At 36.9% G+C, this 18,581-nt stretch overlaps 1 protein-coding gene across 1 annotated transcript in view; it reads left to right on the forward strand.

The window, feature by feature from the left end:
- Window positions 1-18,581, forward strand: part of LOC108499708 (voltage-dependent calcium channel subunit alpha-2/delta-3-like) — a gene marked incomplete at its 3' end in the record, with an annotated part of 209,852 nt that overhangs the window by 164,350 nt on the left and 26,921 nt on the right. The window contains exon 5 of the mRNA XM_017819853.1: window positions 2,034-2,196. Within this exon, the coding sequence (XP_017675342.1) occupies window positions 2,034-2,196 (163 nt within the window). The remainder of the gene's footprint in view (window positions 1-2,033; window positions 2,197-18,581) is intronic.

An 18,581-nucleotide genomic window follows, 5' to 3' on the forward strand; every position in this document is an offset into this window, starting at 1 on the left:
ATAATTTTATTTATCACTGGACATGGAATATGAGCCTTTCTTCCAGACTTAGATAGTATCTGATATATCATGGAAAGCTACTTCTTCCCTGCTTGGAATTGGAGTAGAACTGCATTTTACAACAGTCATTGGTGCATTGCTTAATGTTGGAAGGAATATTTTATTACTTACTAGGATGGGAAAGAAGTGGAATTTCCAGTCTTCTGCCATGTCTCTCTGGCTTTGCAGAAAAGATAAGTAAAAAGCTGTTGTCCCATGTGGGTGGCAGGGATGCAGTGTAGTTCATGATCCATGAAACTGGATAATATGCAGAGATAGAGAAAGTTTCTCCCAGATAGGATGAGAACTGGTGTTTCTTGGGAATGATCATGTATCTCCATCCTTTTGGTTCTGGTATGACAGGAATCAAATCTATAACAATGGCAATCCATCAAATGGGAGAGAGAAGGGTGTTGGATAATTCTAATAACTTTAGGAATTAATTAGTTAATGGCAGTACAACTGTGAGCTTAGGATTCATAAGCTGTATGTATTCCTGAGATGTATGCAGCAGACTATTTGGCTCATCTCAGTATAAACCAGTGGAATAACTTTAAAGTCAGATGTTTAATCATGTCAGATTAATTTCCGTTAAATTGACTTTCAAATACTGATGTGTCCCAGCCTTTGTTATATGTGATTAATGGTATGGGGAACGCTGAGTTTGTCTGAATATGTCTGTCATACACACAAGGTCCTCCAAACCTGACATGCAGTGAGCTCCTTTGTACTCTGCTTTCATTTAAAATTCAAGTGATGGGTTGGACATTTTGAAAAACCAAAAGCTAAAAGAGAGGGGTAAGGAAAGCTACTCTCCAAGTAATCTTCCGTTTAAGATACTGTTTAAATAATTAAACCTTTTAATGGAAGTGTATAGATTGTAAGATTTTAACTGGTTCTTGTTTAGTAGAATGAATTGTGTATCACACTAAGAAAGAATGCTGTGAAAAACCTTGCAAGATTTTGTACTTACTGGTCTGTTTTAGCTTTGCAAAGAGTGTATTTATCCTTGTACAGATCGTATCAATAAGTATCATCTATGAATGCATAGATTTATTTTTAAATATCATATGGATTTACTCTCAAATGGATAGTCAGGGCAGAAATTCATATTTAAATTAATGTGATTCTTCAAATATGCTAAACTTTAGTCTCTTCATGTTAAGAAACACATCACAAACTCTTGCCAAGGGTTAAGGTTATTTAGGAGGTTAAAAAGTAGTCTGCACTGTTTGTTGCCTTCAAAGCTTGATAGAATTTCTGGTTAAACTAGGTCATAAAGAAATCCATAATTTTATCTAAATTACTTTTGCTTATCTGGTTATAATTCTGTACAAAATAGGCGAAATACTCTTCAGGAATCTTTAACAGAGAGACAATAATTTCTTGTTCAAAATAAGTCACTATGAAGATATGTCCATATTAAAGTATGCATAATTTTACAAAACCAGCTATGATAAGCATTCATAAAATTCAGCATGAAGAAAATAATTTCAGGAAGTGTCAGTCAGTATACACTGGGTAAGCAACTACAGCTGTAGTTAATATTCCTGTGAAGTAAAAACACTTTTAGTTCATGAAGTCCTAAGTTCAGCAATGATAGTTCTTGAACTGGTGGAAATAAGCTCAACAGAGAGATCATCATTAACTAATCATCCAGGAAAATATTTAAATCTAGAAAGCTTTGTATTAAAAATAGTGTATATTATTATTTATGATCAGAGGTTTTGTTGGACTGCTCTTAATATTTTCAGGGCAGCCAGAACTGAGGTAATATGGGGTTTTCTTGAAATGTATTGACAAATCTGTTTTCAGAAAGGTACCTGTACTAGGACTATAGAAGGAATCTGAGGGATGGTAAAAGTTTCTTTTTCTGCTATTCTAGGTGGAGATATATGTCAGGGTTTAATCAATGGATTGATAGATATGTTAAACTATTCAGATTTTTAAGCTGAATGTGTGTTCTGAATACAGACTGTGGGTTTCTGTTGTAGTACGAATACTTCAATGCTGTGCTCATAAATGAACGAGATGAAGAAGGAAACTACCTGGAGCTGGGGAAGGAGTTCATTCTGGTGCCAAATGACCACTTCAATAACTTGCCTGTGAACATCAGTCTGAGTGATGTCCAAGTACCAACCAACATGTACAATAAGGGTAAGAAAAAAGCTGTTTTATTTAATCATTCCACTGGCTGAACTTAGGAACATCCTTGCTTTAAAAATGAAGCTGTTGATTAGCTGTGTATTATCTGTGTTTTCCAGTTGGCAATAAAAGTGAAATTTCAGTGGAAGAATGTTTAAAGTGTGACAGTTCTGTAATATATTTTGTCCTGTGGCAATTTAGCAATTTATTACGGTCAATGATTTGCATATTAGACTGTCATGAATTCTGCCATGGAGTATGACAGAATATGTTTATTCTTATGAATTATTTTCCAGAATCTTCAAATAATTTGATCAGAGCTTACATTGCCTCTTACCAGTTAGATTCTACCTGCGCTGAGATCTAGATGTGTCTGTGAAAGACATAGGGTAGATGGGAGGGGAATATTTTATTAGATTTCTGCTTTCAAGCTTCTGGGAATATTTGTAGCTGTGTGTATTCTATTATGGCTCTATACACAGCTGCTGTGAGTTTTCAGATAATATTTAGAAGGAATAAACTGCATTAAAATTTCTACTCCCTTGCCTCTTTGCCATAGGTGCTGGATAGCACATAGCACTAACCAACAGCTACATTAGATAGTAGAAGTGATGGACTTAGGTCTAAAAATTGGCAATGCAAACTGAACTCAGACACACTTAACTCATTTTCCATTTGCCACTCTCCTTTGATCAGACAGCACAAAATTGTATTTTTACAGTGCTTGTGCAGCGCCTATCTATTTATTTTTCTCAAGCCAGTAATAAAAGAAAAATTAAGAAGGAAAGCACCAAAGTTTCCCAACGATGTCTGCAGTATGTGTGTCATTGGTCTGTAGAAGGCTGCCTAATCTCATTATGTGGTTCCTCTTCCCTTTTTAACTATACTAAAAGACAGCTAAAAAGACTTTAGTTAAATGCTTTCCTCATAATACATTCCAGGCTAGCAATTGTGGTAATTCATGCAAGAATATTGGGTAATCACAAATGGAAGGAGAATTAGTTCAGATAGGTTGGGCTGGTAAGAGAAGCTGTTGACGTGACAGCTTCTCTTCAAAGTTAGGATTCTGACTTGAGAATCTTGAGAAGCCAAAAATCATACAGTGATGTTTTAAACTAGGGACTAAAAGATAACAGAGCTTCCTAGAGGTTATTTGAAAGGTTGTGAAATGATCAATGTGGGATATTTTCAAAAGATTTGGAAAGTGCTTAAAGCTTCTGAAGATACCAAACCACTTCTTTGTGCAGGTGCTAATGTTTATTTAATCAAGGTTGTCTATAAATAATTCATTCTAGAACTGCTAAGGAGGAAAAAAATGGTTGAAAAGGGATACAGAGGTCAGGCAACCACGTGTTTCTGGAGAAGCACACTAACCTGAGCAGTGAGAGCAGTAGAACTAAAGGATGTTCAGTTACATGACATGTCATACTGCTTTGTATAGAGTATGTTTTATATGCTGACTATTTATAGTTAAAGGCCAAAGTCAAAGGGCTTGTTGAATCTTGTTTTGGCCTCTAATACAGGGATTGCCTGTAGGAATGGGGAAGAGGGAGCTCTGTGATGATTCCTGTTTCCACACCATCTAATTCAAACCATCCAAAACCATTGCTTTATGCAGCTGCAGAAGGAAAGCATTTTTTTATTACTTAAATGTATTCCAACTGCAGAAATCTAGTTTGTTGCTGACATTTTCCTTGCACATGGACATGATAGTCTCGGTTTGGAGTCTGTCAATGTGTGGAAATGCTACTCTTGCCAAGAAGAGGACTGTATACTTAATTTTTTTTTTCTAAGTTCTGTAATGCAGAGGGGTGATAACAAGTTAATCAAATCCTAGCCTGAGGGTACAGGCAGTAGATATTGATAGGTTTACAACTGAGTGTCTGCACAACACCATTTTTCTAGAAAAGGCCTGTTGTTCATTTCCAGGTTATGTTTTGGTTTATTGAATTACTAGGCAGAACCACAGCTCAAACAGTTGAAAACAGATAAGTGTGATCATTGAATAGTTAAACACAGGACTCTAGAATCAGCATAGAAAAAAAAAAATCAGCTCTCTGTTCATAAGTTAATTCTCACCTTTTTCTTTAATTTTTGTTCACTTAGTTGTACAGACAGTGACAGGACACATCGAAGACATGAAAATGTGCCTTAGACTGAAAGGCTTCAGGAGCTCAGTTCATTTGGCTTATTCAAGAAATGACTAAAGGTTTAATTAGTTGATCTGGAGTTAATTACTAATACCAGACTCTATAATCTGGTTGACAAAGATTTTAGAAGATCCAGAGGCTGAAATGGGGTTCCATTATTTTGCAAATTGCGCAACTCAGTTAAGTTTTGGGAAAAACTTTGGCCTGGTCAGCTGCATGATCACAGTGATCCCTCCCAGCTGTAGAATCCCTAAAGTGGAGGGTCACAGTCCCTAACTAGGCTCTCAACGAGATAGGCTTAGCAATCATGGAACATCAATACATTTCTATTCTTATATATCTTCTGGCTCTTTCAGCCTCTTCATAAAAAAGCTTAAAAACATTGATGGTAACAACAGGACTACCTAATTCCCATTCTAAGGAAATCAAGTTTAGAATCTGAAAATAAAAAGCAAAAGCAGATTTCATTACATTTATGATGAAATCAAGAAAACTTAAGTACCACAAATATAAAACCTATGATACTGAAATTTAACATGGAACATTTTGAAAAATAAAATAAAAGCCACTAAAAATGTCTGCCAACCTAAAAGTAACTCTAGTGCCATCTTTGATTACAGACTGTATGCACCTACTGTAAATGTATATGGGAAGGTAAGCTAGTGAATTTAATAAAGAATCAGAGATTTGCATTTACAGTACTCTTGATCATCATTGTAAAATAGAAAGGTCTTGTCTGGTTATTGAAGTGCTTTTATACTTTTCCTTCCCCACTTCTGCTCACCCTCGTTCCTTGCTTTCTGCATATCTTACAGATCACATCAATAATGTCAAAAATAGAAACGTTACTGATCTTTGAAATATAAACCCTATGCAGCCCAGAAAACTGTCTTTTGACATTCCTGTGATGTTCATATACTGGAGGAATTCAGAGCAAAGAAAAGTGGGATGATGGTGCTCTACACTGGAGTGTATTTCCCTGTCTGTACAGACACACCTCGCTTTAGGCCACTTAGCAGCAAAGCTGTTGGTCCATTTAAACTGCACAACATTCTCATGGAATTAGCCTCCTTCATTTTTCCTGAAAGTGACTGCTTATTATAAAGTTTTGCTTTTGAAATGTTTAAGCATGCATGGGGAGTCTAAATCTGTCACTGCATTTTGTTTCTTCTCTTTAAACACAAAAGTGTGTTTGTTACCTACAGCCTCACTGCCTGTAGCCAAAGGATTTGCAAGGCATTATGTTTTTAAACAATGAATAAATAATTAAGATTAAGAAAGAAGTTCTGTGACAGCTGTCTTAGCAAGCAGTAGCTCTTCCATCCACGGCAATTACCAACTGTGTACAGATTTCTGACAGAAAATAGGGAAAAGGTTCTTAGTGAATTAATCATATTCATATATTCACAGATGAAAGAGGAGGGAAAGGAATAAGGCACTTTTTCATTAGAAGGAAAGTCCAATTTTTAAAAGTACAGAATCAGTGTGAACCCAGCTTGGACAATGCAGTACCAAGGCAAAAATCCAGGTGTGAGAGCAGGTGTATAAAAGGCACTGCCTCATTCAGCTGCTGGGGGTCTTTTTTTAATTGAGTTTATTTACATGGGTTATGTAGCAGCACAAAGTGCATTCTCATGGCTCTTATTTTTTATGTCTCCCCTATTATTTTAGAATGTAAGTGATTTGGTACATGCTGCTGTCTCAGACATATCTTTCATTTATACTTCCACAGGTATCCATTCCTGAGATACTCATGTGACTTTCTACATGTCAGTCAGTGTGTTTTGAACAGCTGTTGTGGAAGGGATTAGTAATAATGAAAAATGATTAATGATTTAAAATTTGCATGGTTGCAACATTTGATTTATTATTTCATGAGATGCCAGTAAGTATATTAAGAAGAACCTAGGAATGTGCCATATAATTAACAGTAGCAGTTGGAATGTGGGCTGGGCTTTCTGGCAACCATCCATGGGGAACATGGCAGTAGGATTGCCACTGGGAAGAGTAGGATTGTATAATGGATTTGTGTACATGAGGAGATGATAAAAGAAGACTCAAAACTGATCTTGCAGATGTTGACAGCGTATAAAAGAAAAATACAGCAGCATTTTACCTTTTGTTAGTATGAGAATATAGGTAGCCAAGACCCTACATTCTAAGTCCAAAGTATGTGCTGTATCTGAGATGAAGAACCTACTCCAGTCTTTTTTTTCCCCTAAGTCCATCTCACCTCATATTTACCCATAGTTGTGTAAATGACATATTTTCTGCTAATGAGTTTGCACTCAACAGTTTTTCAGGTTCATGGAAGAGGCTTATGGATACTTGGATAAATGTGGTTTTCAGTGGAATGTAGAAGAAAAGCAAAGCCAAGGTGGGGGTGAATGTGTCCTGGTGACATACTCTCAGACAATTCTAAGATTATGCCATCTGTGGAAAAGCAAAGTGACACACAGCAGGAGCTCATCTGCTTACGTCAGCATTGCGTGAAATGTAGGAAACACAAGAGGGAAATCTCAGTATCAACTGAAAACAACTCCTGTTTTTGAGCTTTTGCAGTTGGTCTTTGTTTATAGGATAAGGTAAACTTTACGTTCACTGTTTGCAGAAAGGGGAAAAGCCCAGGTTCCCTTCTTTTCAGTGCTTCAAACATTTCTGGACAAAAGCACTTCTCCTTGCCCTTTAAACTGTCTTTCTGTTGTTTCCCTCAGGTCCTCAGATTTGTATTTAGCAAAGTTTACTCTCTCATTCTGCTAGTGTTCCTAGTCATTAAAAATAGTTAGCTTAATTCACTAACTAACAATATTGACTAATTAATTTAACTGGCACTAAATTCTCCTTTATCAAGTAATTGTGCAAACAAGAGGGTTGGACTCCTTGAAGTCAATAGTTATTGTTGCAAAATCTGTATTAGATTGCAGTTGCCTCTTCCATTCTTAGGAACACAAACAGGCAGCTACTTAGATGCATCACAGCAGCACCTGCCTATCTAGAGCACTTTTAATCCTTTTCCATTTCTGGGGAATTACTCCAGTGCTTCTTGCATGTTTCTGAGACTTGAACTTCCAGAATATTTCCAGAAAAACTGTAAAGAATTCATAGTGATTTTTAAGTTTACGCATTATGAGCTTTCTCAAAAAGTGTCAAGTCTTTTTGCTACCTTTTGTTGTAACCAAAAGTTAAACAGTTAGAATTTTGGATTTTAAAAAGTTTGGTGACAACAGCATCTGGTGGGAATCAAGGATAGCTAATAAGATTGTGTTAGGTGCATGCCTTTATAATTTGATTGCCCCTTTTGCAGTAGAAAGAGACCAACAAAACTAAATAGGTTCTAATCACAGCTGGGTAAAATAAAACACTCTCTTTACTCAATCTGTTTAGATTCAATGTACTCAGTGTAATAATTTCTTCACCATGAGAAATTTAGAACCAAGGAGAGACTTCTGTGCCTGGGAGCTTTTTCATGTCTAAAAATATTATTTATTTCTAAACCCCTTCTGTCTCATAAAATCTTTACTGTAGCTCTGCCTCTAGATTTGATCTGGACTAAAATATTACACTCCCAAAGACAGCCTTTCTAAATGTTCTTAAAAAATAAAAATGCCTTTTAGAATGAGGTAAGTATTACTTTCCTCATTGGTTATCTGCTACCTCCATTTCCTTTCTTTATCTTCCCAAGAAGACACAAAAATGAATGTGGTTATTCAGGCCTACTTTAGTGCTTTATTCTTAGGTGCACTTGCATAGTTTAATCTTTGCACTGACTATTTCATTTGTTCCTGTTTAGGCCTGTACTAACACTTTGACAACTGCACATTACGCTAATTCCCTCATCACAATTTTTTTCTCCTGCTTAGTGAATAACATTTTCTCCTATTTTCAATCCTGAACTTAGATCTCTATTTTCTGTACGAACTGTTCTTGCTTGATCTCCTTTGTGCTTGTGATTATGACATGTAGCTTTCTCTGAGATGAATTACATATGAAGAAATTGGGCAGTGTCTCAAGGCAATTGGATGTATGATGTCAGCTGCAGGTTATTGGGAGATGACAAAATGCTGCTTTCTGCCACTTGTTCTTGCTGGGTATTACTGTCCCATTCAAAGCAGCTGTCATAAACTGTTCTGTAAGCTCTTCCCCAAACTGGCTCGGTAAAAGGAATCAGATCAGCCTTTTTTCATAGCAGAGTGAAAATAGAATCATGTTGACAGAAGGGGGTGACCATATGAGAATCTATCTACCAGCCCTGGACAGTAGTCTCTGGGATGTGGTGGAGGAGGTAGACATGTGCCAATAAAGGTAGCCTGGGGAAAGGATAATCTCTTTGTTTGGATCAGAGCAGATGCAGCTTGAGAAATCTGTTTGATTTTACCTTAAAAAACCCCCAACGAAACAGAGAACAAAGCGAAACAATTTATCTTGGCAATAGAAGGGAAGTAGGCTTATATAAGTTGATTTAAGTAATGGGAGGTTTTTCCTTTGTTGTCATTTCTAGTTTACTATATATATAATCTTGTTTTACTTGCTAAGTTTTATAATGGAGAAATATTTCCTAGAGGATAAACCTTCATCCCATTAACACAGCTGACAGTGCAATTAAGTGCATTCTGCAGCTTTGCAAGACTTAGTTATCCATTGAATTTTCTGTACTTATTTAAAGTCATTGAGCAAAGAGTCCAAGCATACTACCAGATAAAAACCCAGATTTTCAAATTGTAAATACTCTTAATTATTTTAAGTGTATTTTTGTTTTCATCACTAGTGAATGTCAGGGGAAAAGACATGTATAGAGAGGAAAAGACATGTATATATATAGACATGTATAAAAGATATATGCAGAGATATCCTACATGGTGGAGAGTGGTGCAGTCTGTTGTCACATCAAAGGATTTTGATATATATATATACATATATATATATGTGATTCACTGAAGTATTGCAGGAAATCTTACAGATACAAGATAGTTTTGTGACCATGGTTCTGCAACTAACTTGTCAAGTCCTACATCAGAAGAATTTTAATTTAAGGTGCAGCACAAGGTTCATATCTCTATTTTCCTTCCCATCCAGAGACAGGCAGACTGCAGCTCTGCACTGCCTTTCATTTGTACAGCACACAGCTTTTGAGAGCCATGATAATATTGTACACCAGCATTTTAGTGCTTGCCTATTTTCCCATAGTTTGTTTCCAGTGAGATTCCATTGGATAGCCTCAGGCACAGTTTCTCAATTTAAACTCTGTGACTGTTGATGAGTTTTAGACCTGGCTCAGCAGTCTGGTGCTCTTCAGCACAGCACCAAATGCACACCCCTGCCCCACAAAGCGTTATATTCCACTGATTTCCATGGGTCTAAAATTCAGCACCTACTGAGACTGAAGCCTCTGCCTCTGTGGAACTCACATCTACGTGTTTTAGCTTGGGCTTTTTGCACTTTATTCCTAGTAAAGGCCTGGGGTGAATATCACACGAACACTTTAATGCCAGTCATTCTAGATGCACAACCACATCAGCACCTTGCTGGTACAAATGAATAGGCTTGTTCTGAACAGACTTAGTTCTGGAAATGTTTCTTTCTAGGTTGATTTACAGTGGGTCTGTTTAAATTAGCTTGAACAGGGAAATGTCTACCCTTGACTCAGAAGAATTCTTAGACTCTGTGAAAAGAGTTGATTACTGTCTTTGAAGTGCCCAAGGTGAAGTGTTGATTGGTGTGAAGAAAAGTGGGATGTGGTGGTTAACTCACAAAAGGACCATATTAACTTGTCTACATATAGTGAAGTCTACAGTAATAACTATCTTCCATAAATGGCTTTCTGATTCAGGAAGGCACATCAAAGTCCTTTCTGCTTTCCTGCTTGTCGCTCAAGCTGAATTAAAATACCAGTCTCTGAGCATGTGCAGAGAGTTTTTCACTTTTTCTTTTTTTTAGAAACTTTGTATCAATAACTGCCTCACCTAAAAGGTAATAGATTCTGCTTTGGGGAGGATGTGTGCTCTCTGCAGGGAGAAGAAAATATGTTAGAATCAAGTATCAATTTTGGTAATGATATGTCAAAATAAAGCATAAAATTTCCCCAAAAGTGTTGGGTCTGGAAAGTTACTCTTCAGCTTTCATTTATAATGGAGAATGGGGCTTATGCTAATGAACCATGTTTCAACTTTTTCATTATGCGACTGCATTTTAAACTCAGGAAGTTACATGAACTTTTAGCACAATGCTTGTGCTGATTTCTTTTTAATACTGACATGATTTATACTGGATACATTGCTCAGCATTTACCTACAGCTTTTTATGACATTTCATAATATCTACCAGTACAAAAGGGTGGATTTTCACATCCTTTGATACATTAAGCAAGTTATATTTCATAGTATTGTCATGGGATTTGGAAAGATATTTTGAGTTCACAGTCATGTTTTTGAGAATTTTGTAATTAAGTCTCCATTCCCTACTATAATGTGTTTGAGAGGGGAGCAAGTGAGCAGCAATACGGTTTAAATCAAATAATCATAATTGACTTCTAAAAATCTCTCCTTAATAACAGTTCCTTCCTTGCTGCCTCTGACATTAGACTGCAATATGTGCACTCTGCTGGTTGATGTTTTGGCACTTTTGGACTTTTTCTTATTATCAGATTGGCTGGTCTTTGGCAAATACCCATCAGCAGCCCAGAGCCCGGTTAGCTTATAAAATCTCTGCTATCAGACACTGCCAGGTGCCTTAGCAAATTACTTTTACCTTGTTGCATCATCAGGCCTGGCTCTCTGTTAAGTTGGGAAATACAGGTATGTTACAGGGAAGATCTTTTCTTTAAAGAAGCTGGAGAACAGTTAGTGCATGATCAGGTGAAAAATCAATTTTTCCCAATCCTTTTTGATTGAGGGTAAAAAAAAGAAAAAGATTCCACTGGACTGCAGGTTGTCAGGGACTTATCCAGGTATATTTATATAGTGAAGTAGGAGCCTTAGTGCAAGATGTTGCTGTGCCTTTACTGACAGAGCAGAAGAATCAAGATAGAAAATAAAATTTGATCTTCAGTTACACTGTCTAAAGCTAATCTGCTGCTTTGAAAAACAAAAACAATGATATAAATTTTAACTTAGAAAAGTCTGTCTGACTGTCTTCCGTCTGTTCTTCCCATCCTGATGCTGTGATAGAGCTGCTGTTCTGGTGTTTTTGAAGTACAGGAAGCAGTTTTATCAGTGCTTTCCATAACTGCAGAGTTTTTCTCTGATGGATGCTGAAGTCCATGAATATTTTCAAGCATTTCTGTCAACAGGAGATATGGTTTATGTCAACTCAACTAACAAACATAAGGCACACAATATGTTGCTGAGAGTCTCAAGCTGTGTAAATCCAGTATCAAGCTGTAAAAATCAACGTTTTTAAAAACTGGTTCATGAATGTAAAATACAATTTAAAGTTCAATAAGAAGTAAAAAGATAAAGAAGTCTTCATTAATAATAATCTAAATTAATTTTTCCTTAAATTAATACCACACTGAGACTAATTCCATGTCATTGGATTTGAAATATATTCAAATGTTAACAACCATTTTGACTCGGTAACAGTGATTGCTCTGAGTAAATATGGATTTATAAAAGAAGTGATTAAAAAGTATTTTACAGGTCTGGAAGTATATTTGAACTTCACTCATTTCAGAGACAAGATGACTATAAATATTTTCCCATGGATTTAAGTTCAATTTTTATTATTGTTCTCATTTTCAGAATTCAATTTTTTCTCGTGTCTTTTTTTCTTTTTACAAGGTTGCAATACTATTTTGCAGAAATAGGCTTTATCTCTTTGTCTTACACAGTTCTCTGTAGAACATGTGTATTGTCTTTTGTGCCTCTCTTTGTCTCTCTTGGCGTTTATCATTTTACTGCCTGTTGAAAGTGTCGATTTTATCGTGTGACTTCAACCTTTGTTTAAAAGCTTTGTGTTATTATTATTGTTATTACTACTATGGAAAGCTGGCAATCAGTTAGTTGTGTGCTCTCACATTGTTTTGTTGATTGTAGATTGCAGATTGCAGAATAGTTTGATTTGGAAGGGACCTTTAAAGGTCATCTGCTCTAATTTCCCTGCAATAAGCAGGGACATCTACAATCGATCATGTTGCTCAGAGCTTCAGAGCTCTGTCCAACCAGACCTGGAAGGTTTCCAGGGAGGGAACATCAACCACCTCTCTGGGCAACCTGTTCCAGAGCCTCACCAACCTCATCACAAAAAATGTCTTCTTTAAATCTAGTCTGAATCTACCCCCTTTTAATTGAAAACCTTTACCCCTTGTTCTGTTGCAAGATGTTTTCTTTATTTGCTTGCAATTGTTTCCATCCTTCCTATCTTTTTACCTTTATAATCACCAGTACTTTAAGAAATTATTTGCAAACACTGTGAATGCATTACAACTTTGAATAATTCTGAACTCACAGTCTTTAGTAACAAAACCACCAGGTCTAGTCTGTGCTTTTCTGCTTACTGTATTTACTTCTTGAATACTGAAAACATTGCAAAAGGAGATCTCAGACTTCACAAATTGTCTTTAAGTTTTGCTTGAACAGTTCAGAGACTGGTAAAGAATATTACCTGTGTCAAATGGCATTTCCACTGCCTGATGTTCACTGCATTTTAAAAGATGAGTTTATGCACTACAAGTCAATAAATGCAGACTCTAATCAAAAGTTTTGCTTGCATAGGAAAAAAAATCTGCTGCATGTAATAGAGCCTTCTCTAAAAGATATTGAAATGTGATGAACCACAACCATTTTTTGATTAAGTGAGGGTTTTTCAATTTGATACTCAAAAAGAGCTATGAATATTGTTCAGTCATACTTTCCTATCAATGTCTTCCAACTGGCTGCCAAAATCGAGATTACCTATTTTCTAGAATATTAGAACCAAACCAAAATCATTTCCCAAGGGATGCAGAAAGATTATAATCTGCAGCTAGCACATATGCAAAACCCTTTTCCTGCAAGGTGTGAAATTAAGAAATAAAATCTTGTCTGTCACTGTTGCATGTGATTTTATGGACTTTGCTTCTGAAAATTCAACATCTCGGAGTTGTTATTTAAATAGTCATGGCCACATACTGTCCTGGGCCACTATATTTATATTTTGAAATCCTTCCCCTGAATCGTTTGTCTTCCCATTTTAAGATCTCTAGGACAGTGTTTGCTCTGTCTCCCTAACTTTGGACATTGTTTAATGTAAAAGGAACTTTTTTAGTCTAACTGATTTAGTCAAGGTTGCAGATAATGTTCTATCTTCCCGTGTTTCTTTGTTTTAACTCTTGTTGCCTATTGGATAAAGATGCACAGACTTCTCCACTTATTCCATCTGGTTTTGCTCAAATTCTGCCTCAAATCTGATTCCCAAAGTTTCCTCAGGCTGCTGCTTTGTTCTCGCAAAGGGCTTTGGCTTCACAGATTTTTATTTTTATTTTTTCCCCTCAATTCTCTGTCTTTAACAGCAAACCTTTCGGAAATGTTGGCATCACCACACGAGATGTGTGCTGTGCTTTATCTTTCTTGCGTTCTGGTCTGTCCCTGGCTGTGGATCTAATCTGGATGTTTCTAATACATCCACATCACCATGGCAACTAGATGTCAGATACTGGCTACATGGTAACATCAAGTATTTTCTCTAAAAAACCCAACTCTCCACCACTCCTTATTCAGCAGCTGTTGCTTGGTTACTCAGAGTTGGGCTTTTCCTTTTGACAAATGTGAGCCAGTGAAGGTTCGTTAATGACACTATCTCAGGTACAATATTAAGAGGCTTTTTGACCTCTCACACCTCTGTCAATCATGATGCCTCCCCTACTTCCTTGTTGCTTCCAGGGGCAAGAAAGTGACCAATATTTCTGAAAATCTTCAGGATTGAATGTGCAAAACCATTTAATTAAATGGTTGTATGGCAAATTAAAAACTAACTTCTGCTTGGTATGGAGTGGAGATGATTGACATCTGACAAATAATCATAGAAGTTTATCTAAAGATACATTTTATTCATTTTGTCACTGTTTTAGAATGCAATAGTAATTTGTCTCTCCATCCTGCTACATAACACAGACCCTTTGATTTTTCTTGGATCTGTCTTGTGTGAAGAGGAGAAAAGGCGGCCTGCTCTTCTGGTTAAGTATTAGTGTGCTTGGCCAGAATATAAACTGTTTCAAAATACTGTTTGGCTGAAAACTTGCAAAGACATTTTTACACTGTACTTTGTTTATTTAGGTGTCTTGCAGCTTTTATTTGGCACATTCCTGAAGGAGCAAATAGTGTTTAAGAATCCATAACTGATTTTGTGCTGTACTCATCCCAAGATGCATTTGTGCATCTGCTCAGTGTTTTTAGTAAGTTTTAATACTAATACTATCTTCAGAGGTTTGGGAACCAGCTGAACATTTTCATATCTTGTATGAGTAAAACTTCCATTTTACTCCAGTTGTGCAGATGGTCTTTGCAAGGAAGAGGTGCTACACAAGGATTATAAAAGCACTACAGCAGTAAGAGCCTGTTGATTTGAGAAGATAAGAGATGATGACTTGTCATGTGTGATAAGTGTGCTGTCATACTGTGTTGATGTTCCTGGGAATGTAGCAACAGAGGTTTATTTATTATAGCCCAGCATGACTGTAATACATTTAACATGCTAAAAAATATTCTCTCTAAAGGTTCTCATGGCTCCATTTGTTGTATGCAAGAGGCATGATGTGTTGATAGGATGTGTTTAGCATCTTCTCTTCAAAGCATTATTTGTTGCTCCTTGCTGCTCTGTGCTGTGTAGCTAAGTTGGCCTGTTTCTGTAACTCCACATCTCTGAATATCAGTGCAGTAAGAATTAGACATTTACTGTGAAATGCTACTTTGCAGGTTTGCATGGTCTTGTCTTTTAAATGGCTTTTGTAAAGATTTGTGGACAGGTCTGTCCTTGAGAGATTTCCGTGAGGATGACTTCTATTTCCAGGCTGTGTCATATATCACTTTGACAACAGCTCTGATAAAATTGTTCCTTTTGCTATGTTGTGTGTTAAATATTTTGCAGCACAGTTGGTTTGATTTGGCAGCGGTCACGTTTGCTTTCTTTTCCCCTGATTTGCAGAGTGTTCCCCTAGCTTCCTGTATTGTTTGTCGTGACACTTTTCCTGCCCTGCCACTTGCAGAGGTTTAAATTTCCTGGCTGCTGACAGTCACTGTTCAATCAGCCTGTGCAGAAATTTTTTCTTGCCACGGGTCAGAACTGGATCCTTTTTTTGCAGTATTCATGACTAATTTTGCTCCTGTGATGAAAATACCATGGATATAGGGCGTGTGTTCAGTTTGCTTAATTCCTGTGTTCTGAGACTTTGTTTTCTCTTTTCTGCTTGGAAAACTGTTTCTGGCAGTGGTCTTTCATGTTGTTCACCTTGTCTCTCAGTTGTGCCCTGGCATCCTAGAGCTCAGTGGTGTGGTATTTTCTTACCAGTCTTTCAGGTTTCATAGTGTTCAACTTGTGTCATTCAAAAGTGTGGAGATGAGTCTGCTTTACTGAAAACACAGAAGTATCCTGATATCTGCAGTCACATTAAGTTATGGAGGATAATCTATCAGGATTACTGGGTTTTGACTTTAGTTCTCCTCACCTCAAGGCAGTTGCTGGGTGGGCAATCTCATTTTGTTTAGACTGTGTTAGAGGTAGGTCTGACTGCCTCATATGCCTGGCTCCTTGGACGACAGCTTTATTAAAGCAGCATCTTTCTAGTTCTTCCTGGGATTCCCTTTACTTTTGTTCCAAGGTCCTTAATCTTATTTTTTTTTTTTTTAGAAATGTAATGTTCTGTGTTCATAGATGGTGCCTATATACAGTTTCTAGAGCTTTACTCCAACCTACTTACAGTTCAACCACATATTGGTTGCCTTTAGCTGTTTCATCTAATAAGTTAAGCGAGGTCCAACCAGGTCAGTACCTCATGGGTGACCTCAAATGTCCACTGATTTGCTGTAGGTCATTTTTAATAACTCATTAAATGGCAAACTCTTAGCAGAGACAGAAATGAATCTCTATCCTACAGTGGTGTTAGTGAGGAGTTTTCAGCTGTAATTCTGGCTTTCAAATGAACTAAAGTTGAATCTCAGGCCACCTTGAATAAAAAAAAAAAATTAAAACAAAAAAACCTCAGCACCATAAAACAACCCAGATCAACACCCAAATGCACTTATGAAACTCAACATAAAAATAAACACGTCTGGCCATACTTCAATTCTTCTGCTGCCACTTCAGAGGAGAAGGGGAAAGTTATTTGGGCAATGTTGGAAGATGAAGGCACTAAATGCCTACTACTATGCCTTTATACAGTCATGTGCTTGAAGTCTTTACCATCCCATATACTTACAAGGAGGGAATGTGATTTCTGACGTTGGTGAATGGTTCCCAGCACATGAAGCAAAATGGACAAACACCTAATTTTATGTCTGCAGATGGCCAGATGCTTTGATCTGTGAGATGATGCATCCACATAACCCAGTGGAGTCAGAGGGAGGGGAAGAGAGAGAAAAAAGGGAAGGCAGTTGCCAAAATTGGCATCCAGCCCCAGCTCTTGAATGTGCTGGACCACCCTGAAAAGCATTCATATTAGTGTTTAGTAGTGTAATTATTAGATTGTTGGTATATGTCCCAGCAAAGTATGTTATTTGTTATTCTTTAAAATATGATCAGACTAAATATGTTGTCAGTGTCATAAAAACTAAGCTAATATTGTTGCTATCTCTGAGCCAGAAGAGTGTTGGATTGTACATTCCTTTTCCAGGGCTGGGCCCTGTAAGCTGTGCTTGTACTGCTTTATTATATCACAGGACTGCTGTGCAACATTAAGGGCCGCCCTTGAGGCTGTCAGATATTACAAGAAGGAACACCATTCTCAGTGCCAGCATCTGTGACAGCTTTCCAGGAGAAAATAATGATTATATCACAGAAGTCCTGTAATAGGGGAAAAAAAGCTTAAGAATCAATAATAACTTCTTTCCTTGATAATAAAGCAGAGTATGGCAAGAAAGAGAAGTATTCTGCACTTCCTTCATAGTCACATTCTTTAGTGTGGTCTCCCTTATTTTCTGTAAAACTTGCTGGGATAATTGGAATGCGAAATGAGTTGTGTGTGTATTAGTTTCGTTCCATAGCCTTTTTATAGTCTAGATACTTTTATGGATCCTGTGACTAAAAAACCCAACCAATTCATTACCCTTGGCATGCTCTTGCACATCTTTCAGACTGCACACCATGGTTGCTGTTTTTGAGACTTCAGACCTCTCTCTTCAGGTCAGCAGGATCTATGACAGCAACTTAATTGCTACATGCATTTGTGCTGTCCTTTGGCAATTTCGTTTCAGTTCCCTGTCACTGTACCTATTTGCCTGGGGGTTGGTTTTGTGTTAAATATCAGTAAAAACAGGTAACATCTATACAAACAATGGTAGAGCAAAATCCCATATAATTGCAAGCCAACTCATCTAAATGGCAAGGGAAAGGAAATATTTTAATTATCTTTTAGCCTCCAGGAAGCAAAAGCAGAAATTATATTTCAAGAACTGTGGTGAAAGCTATTTACATTTATTATCTTTGAGCCCCATAACATCACATTAATGATTTTGTATTTATATTAAGCTTTACCTTTTATTCTTTTTCTCCCTCCCCAAATTTCTGAATATTCACAAGCATTAATTTACTACTATTGACATGTAAGTATCTTGGGGTGCAAATGTTGTTCAGCAGTAATTTAAAAACTTAAGAATGCTGTTTCTAAGTGAAGTACTGGGAGCAATTTAAACAATTTAGTGTAATTATTAAAATTGGAAATTGCCCAGAACTACAAGGTTAACATACAGGTTATTAGATGATGAGACTGTAAAATTTTTATGAGGACAGATGGTCAGTAACTCAGTTGTATTTGGGGTGATGCATGTGGACAGAGATGCATCCACATCACAGCATTATCAGATTTAGAACAAGGAGCTCCAGTTTTAATCCCTCAGCCTGAAGGTTCAGGAGCCAGTAAAGTTGTCCAATTTCCACACAGGTCTGCTGTTTGGTGCTGTAGGTACATTTTTCCCCATTACTTTCCTTTTCTTTGTATTCTAAGGATGCAACTGATTGTGGCCATATTTGCTTTTTTTATAAAAATGGTTGCACAAAATGTAACTTGATACATTTTAAAAAGAACAGCCAGAATAACAGACATGCAGGGTGTGGGAAGGCAGT

The sequence above is a fragment of the Lepidothrix coronata genome, unplaced genomic scaffold (assembly GCF_001604755.1).
Source record: "Lepidothrix coronata isolate B3197 unplaced genomic scaffold, Lepidothrix_coronata-1.0 Scaffold78, whole genome shotgun sequence".
NCBI classification, from domain to species: Eukaryota; Metazoa; Chordata; class Aves; order Passeriformes; family Pipridae; genus Lepidothrix; species Lepidothrix coronata.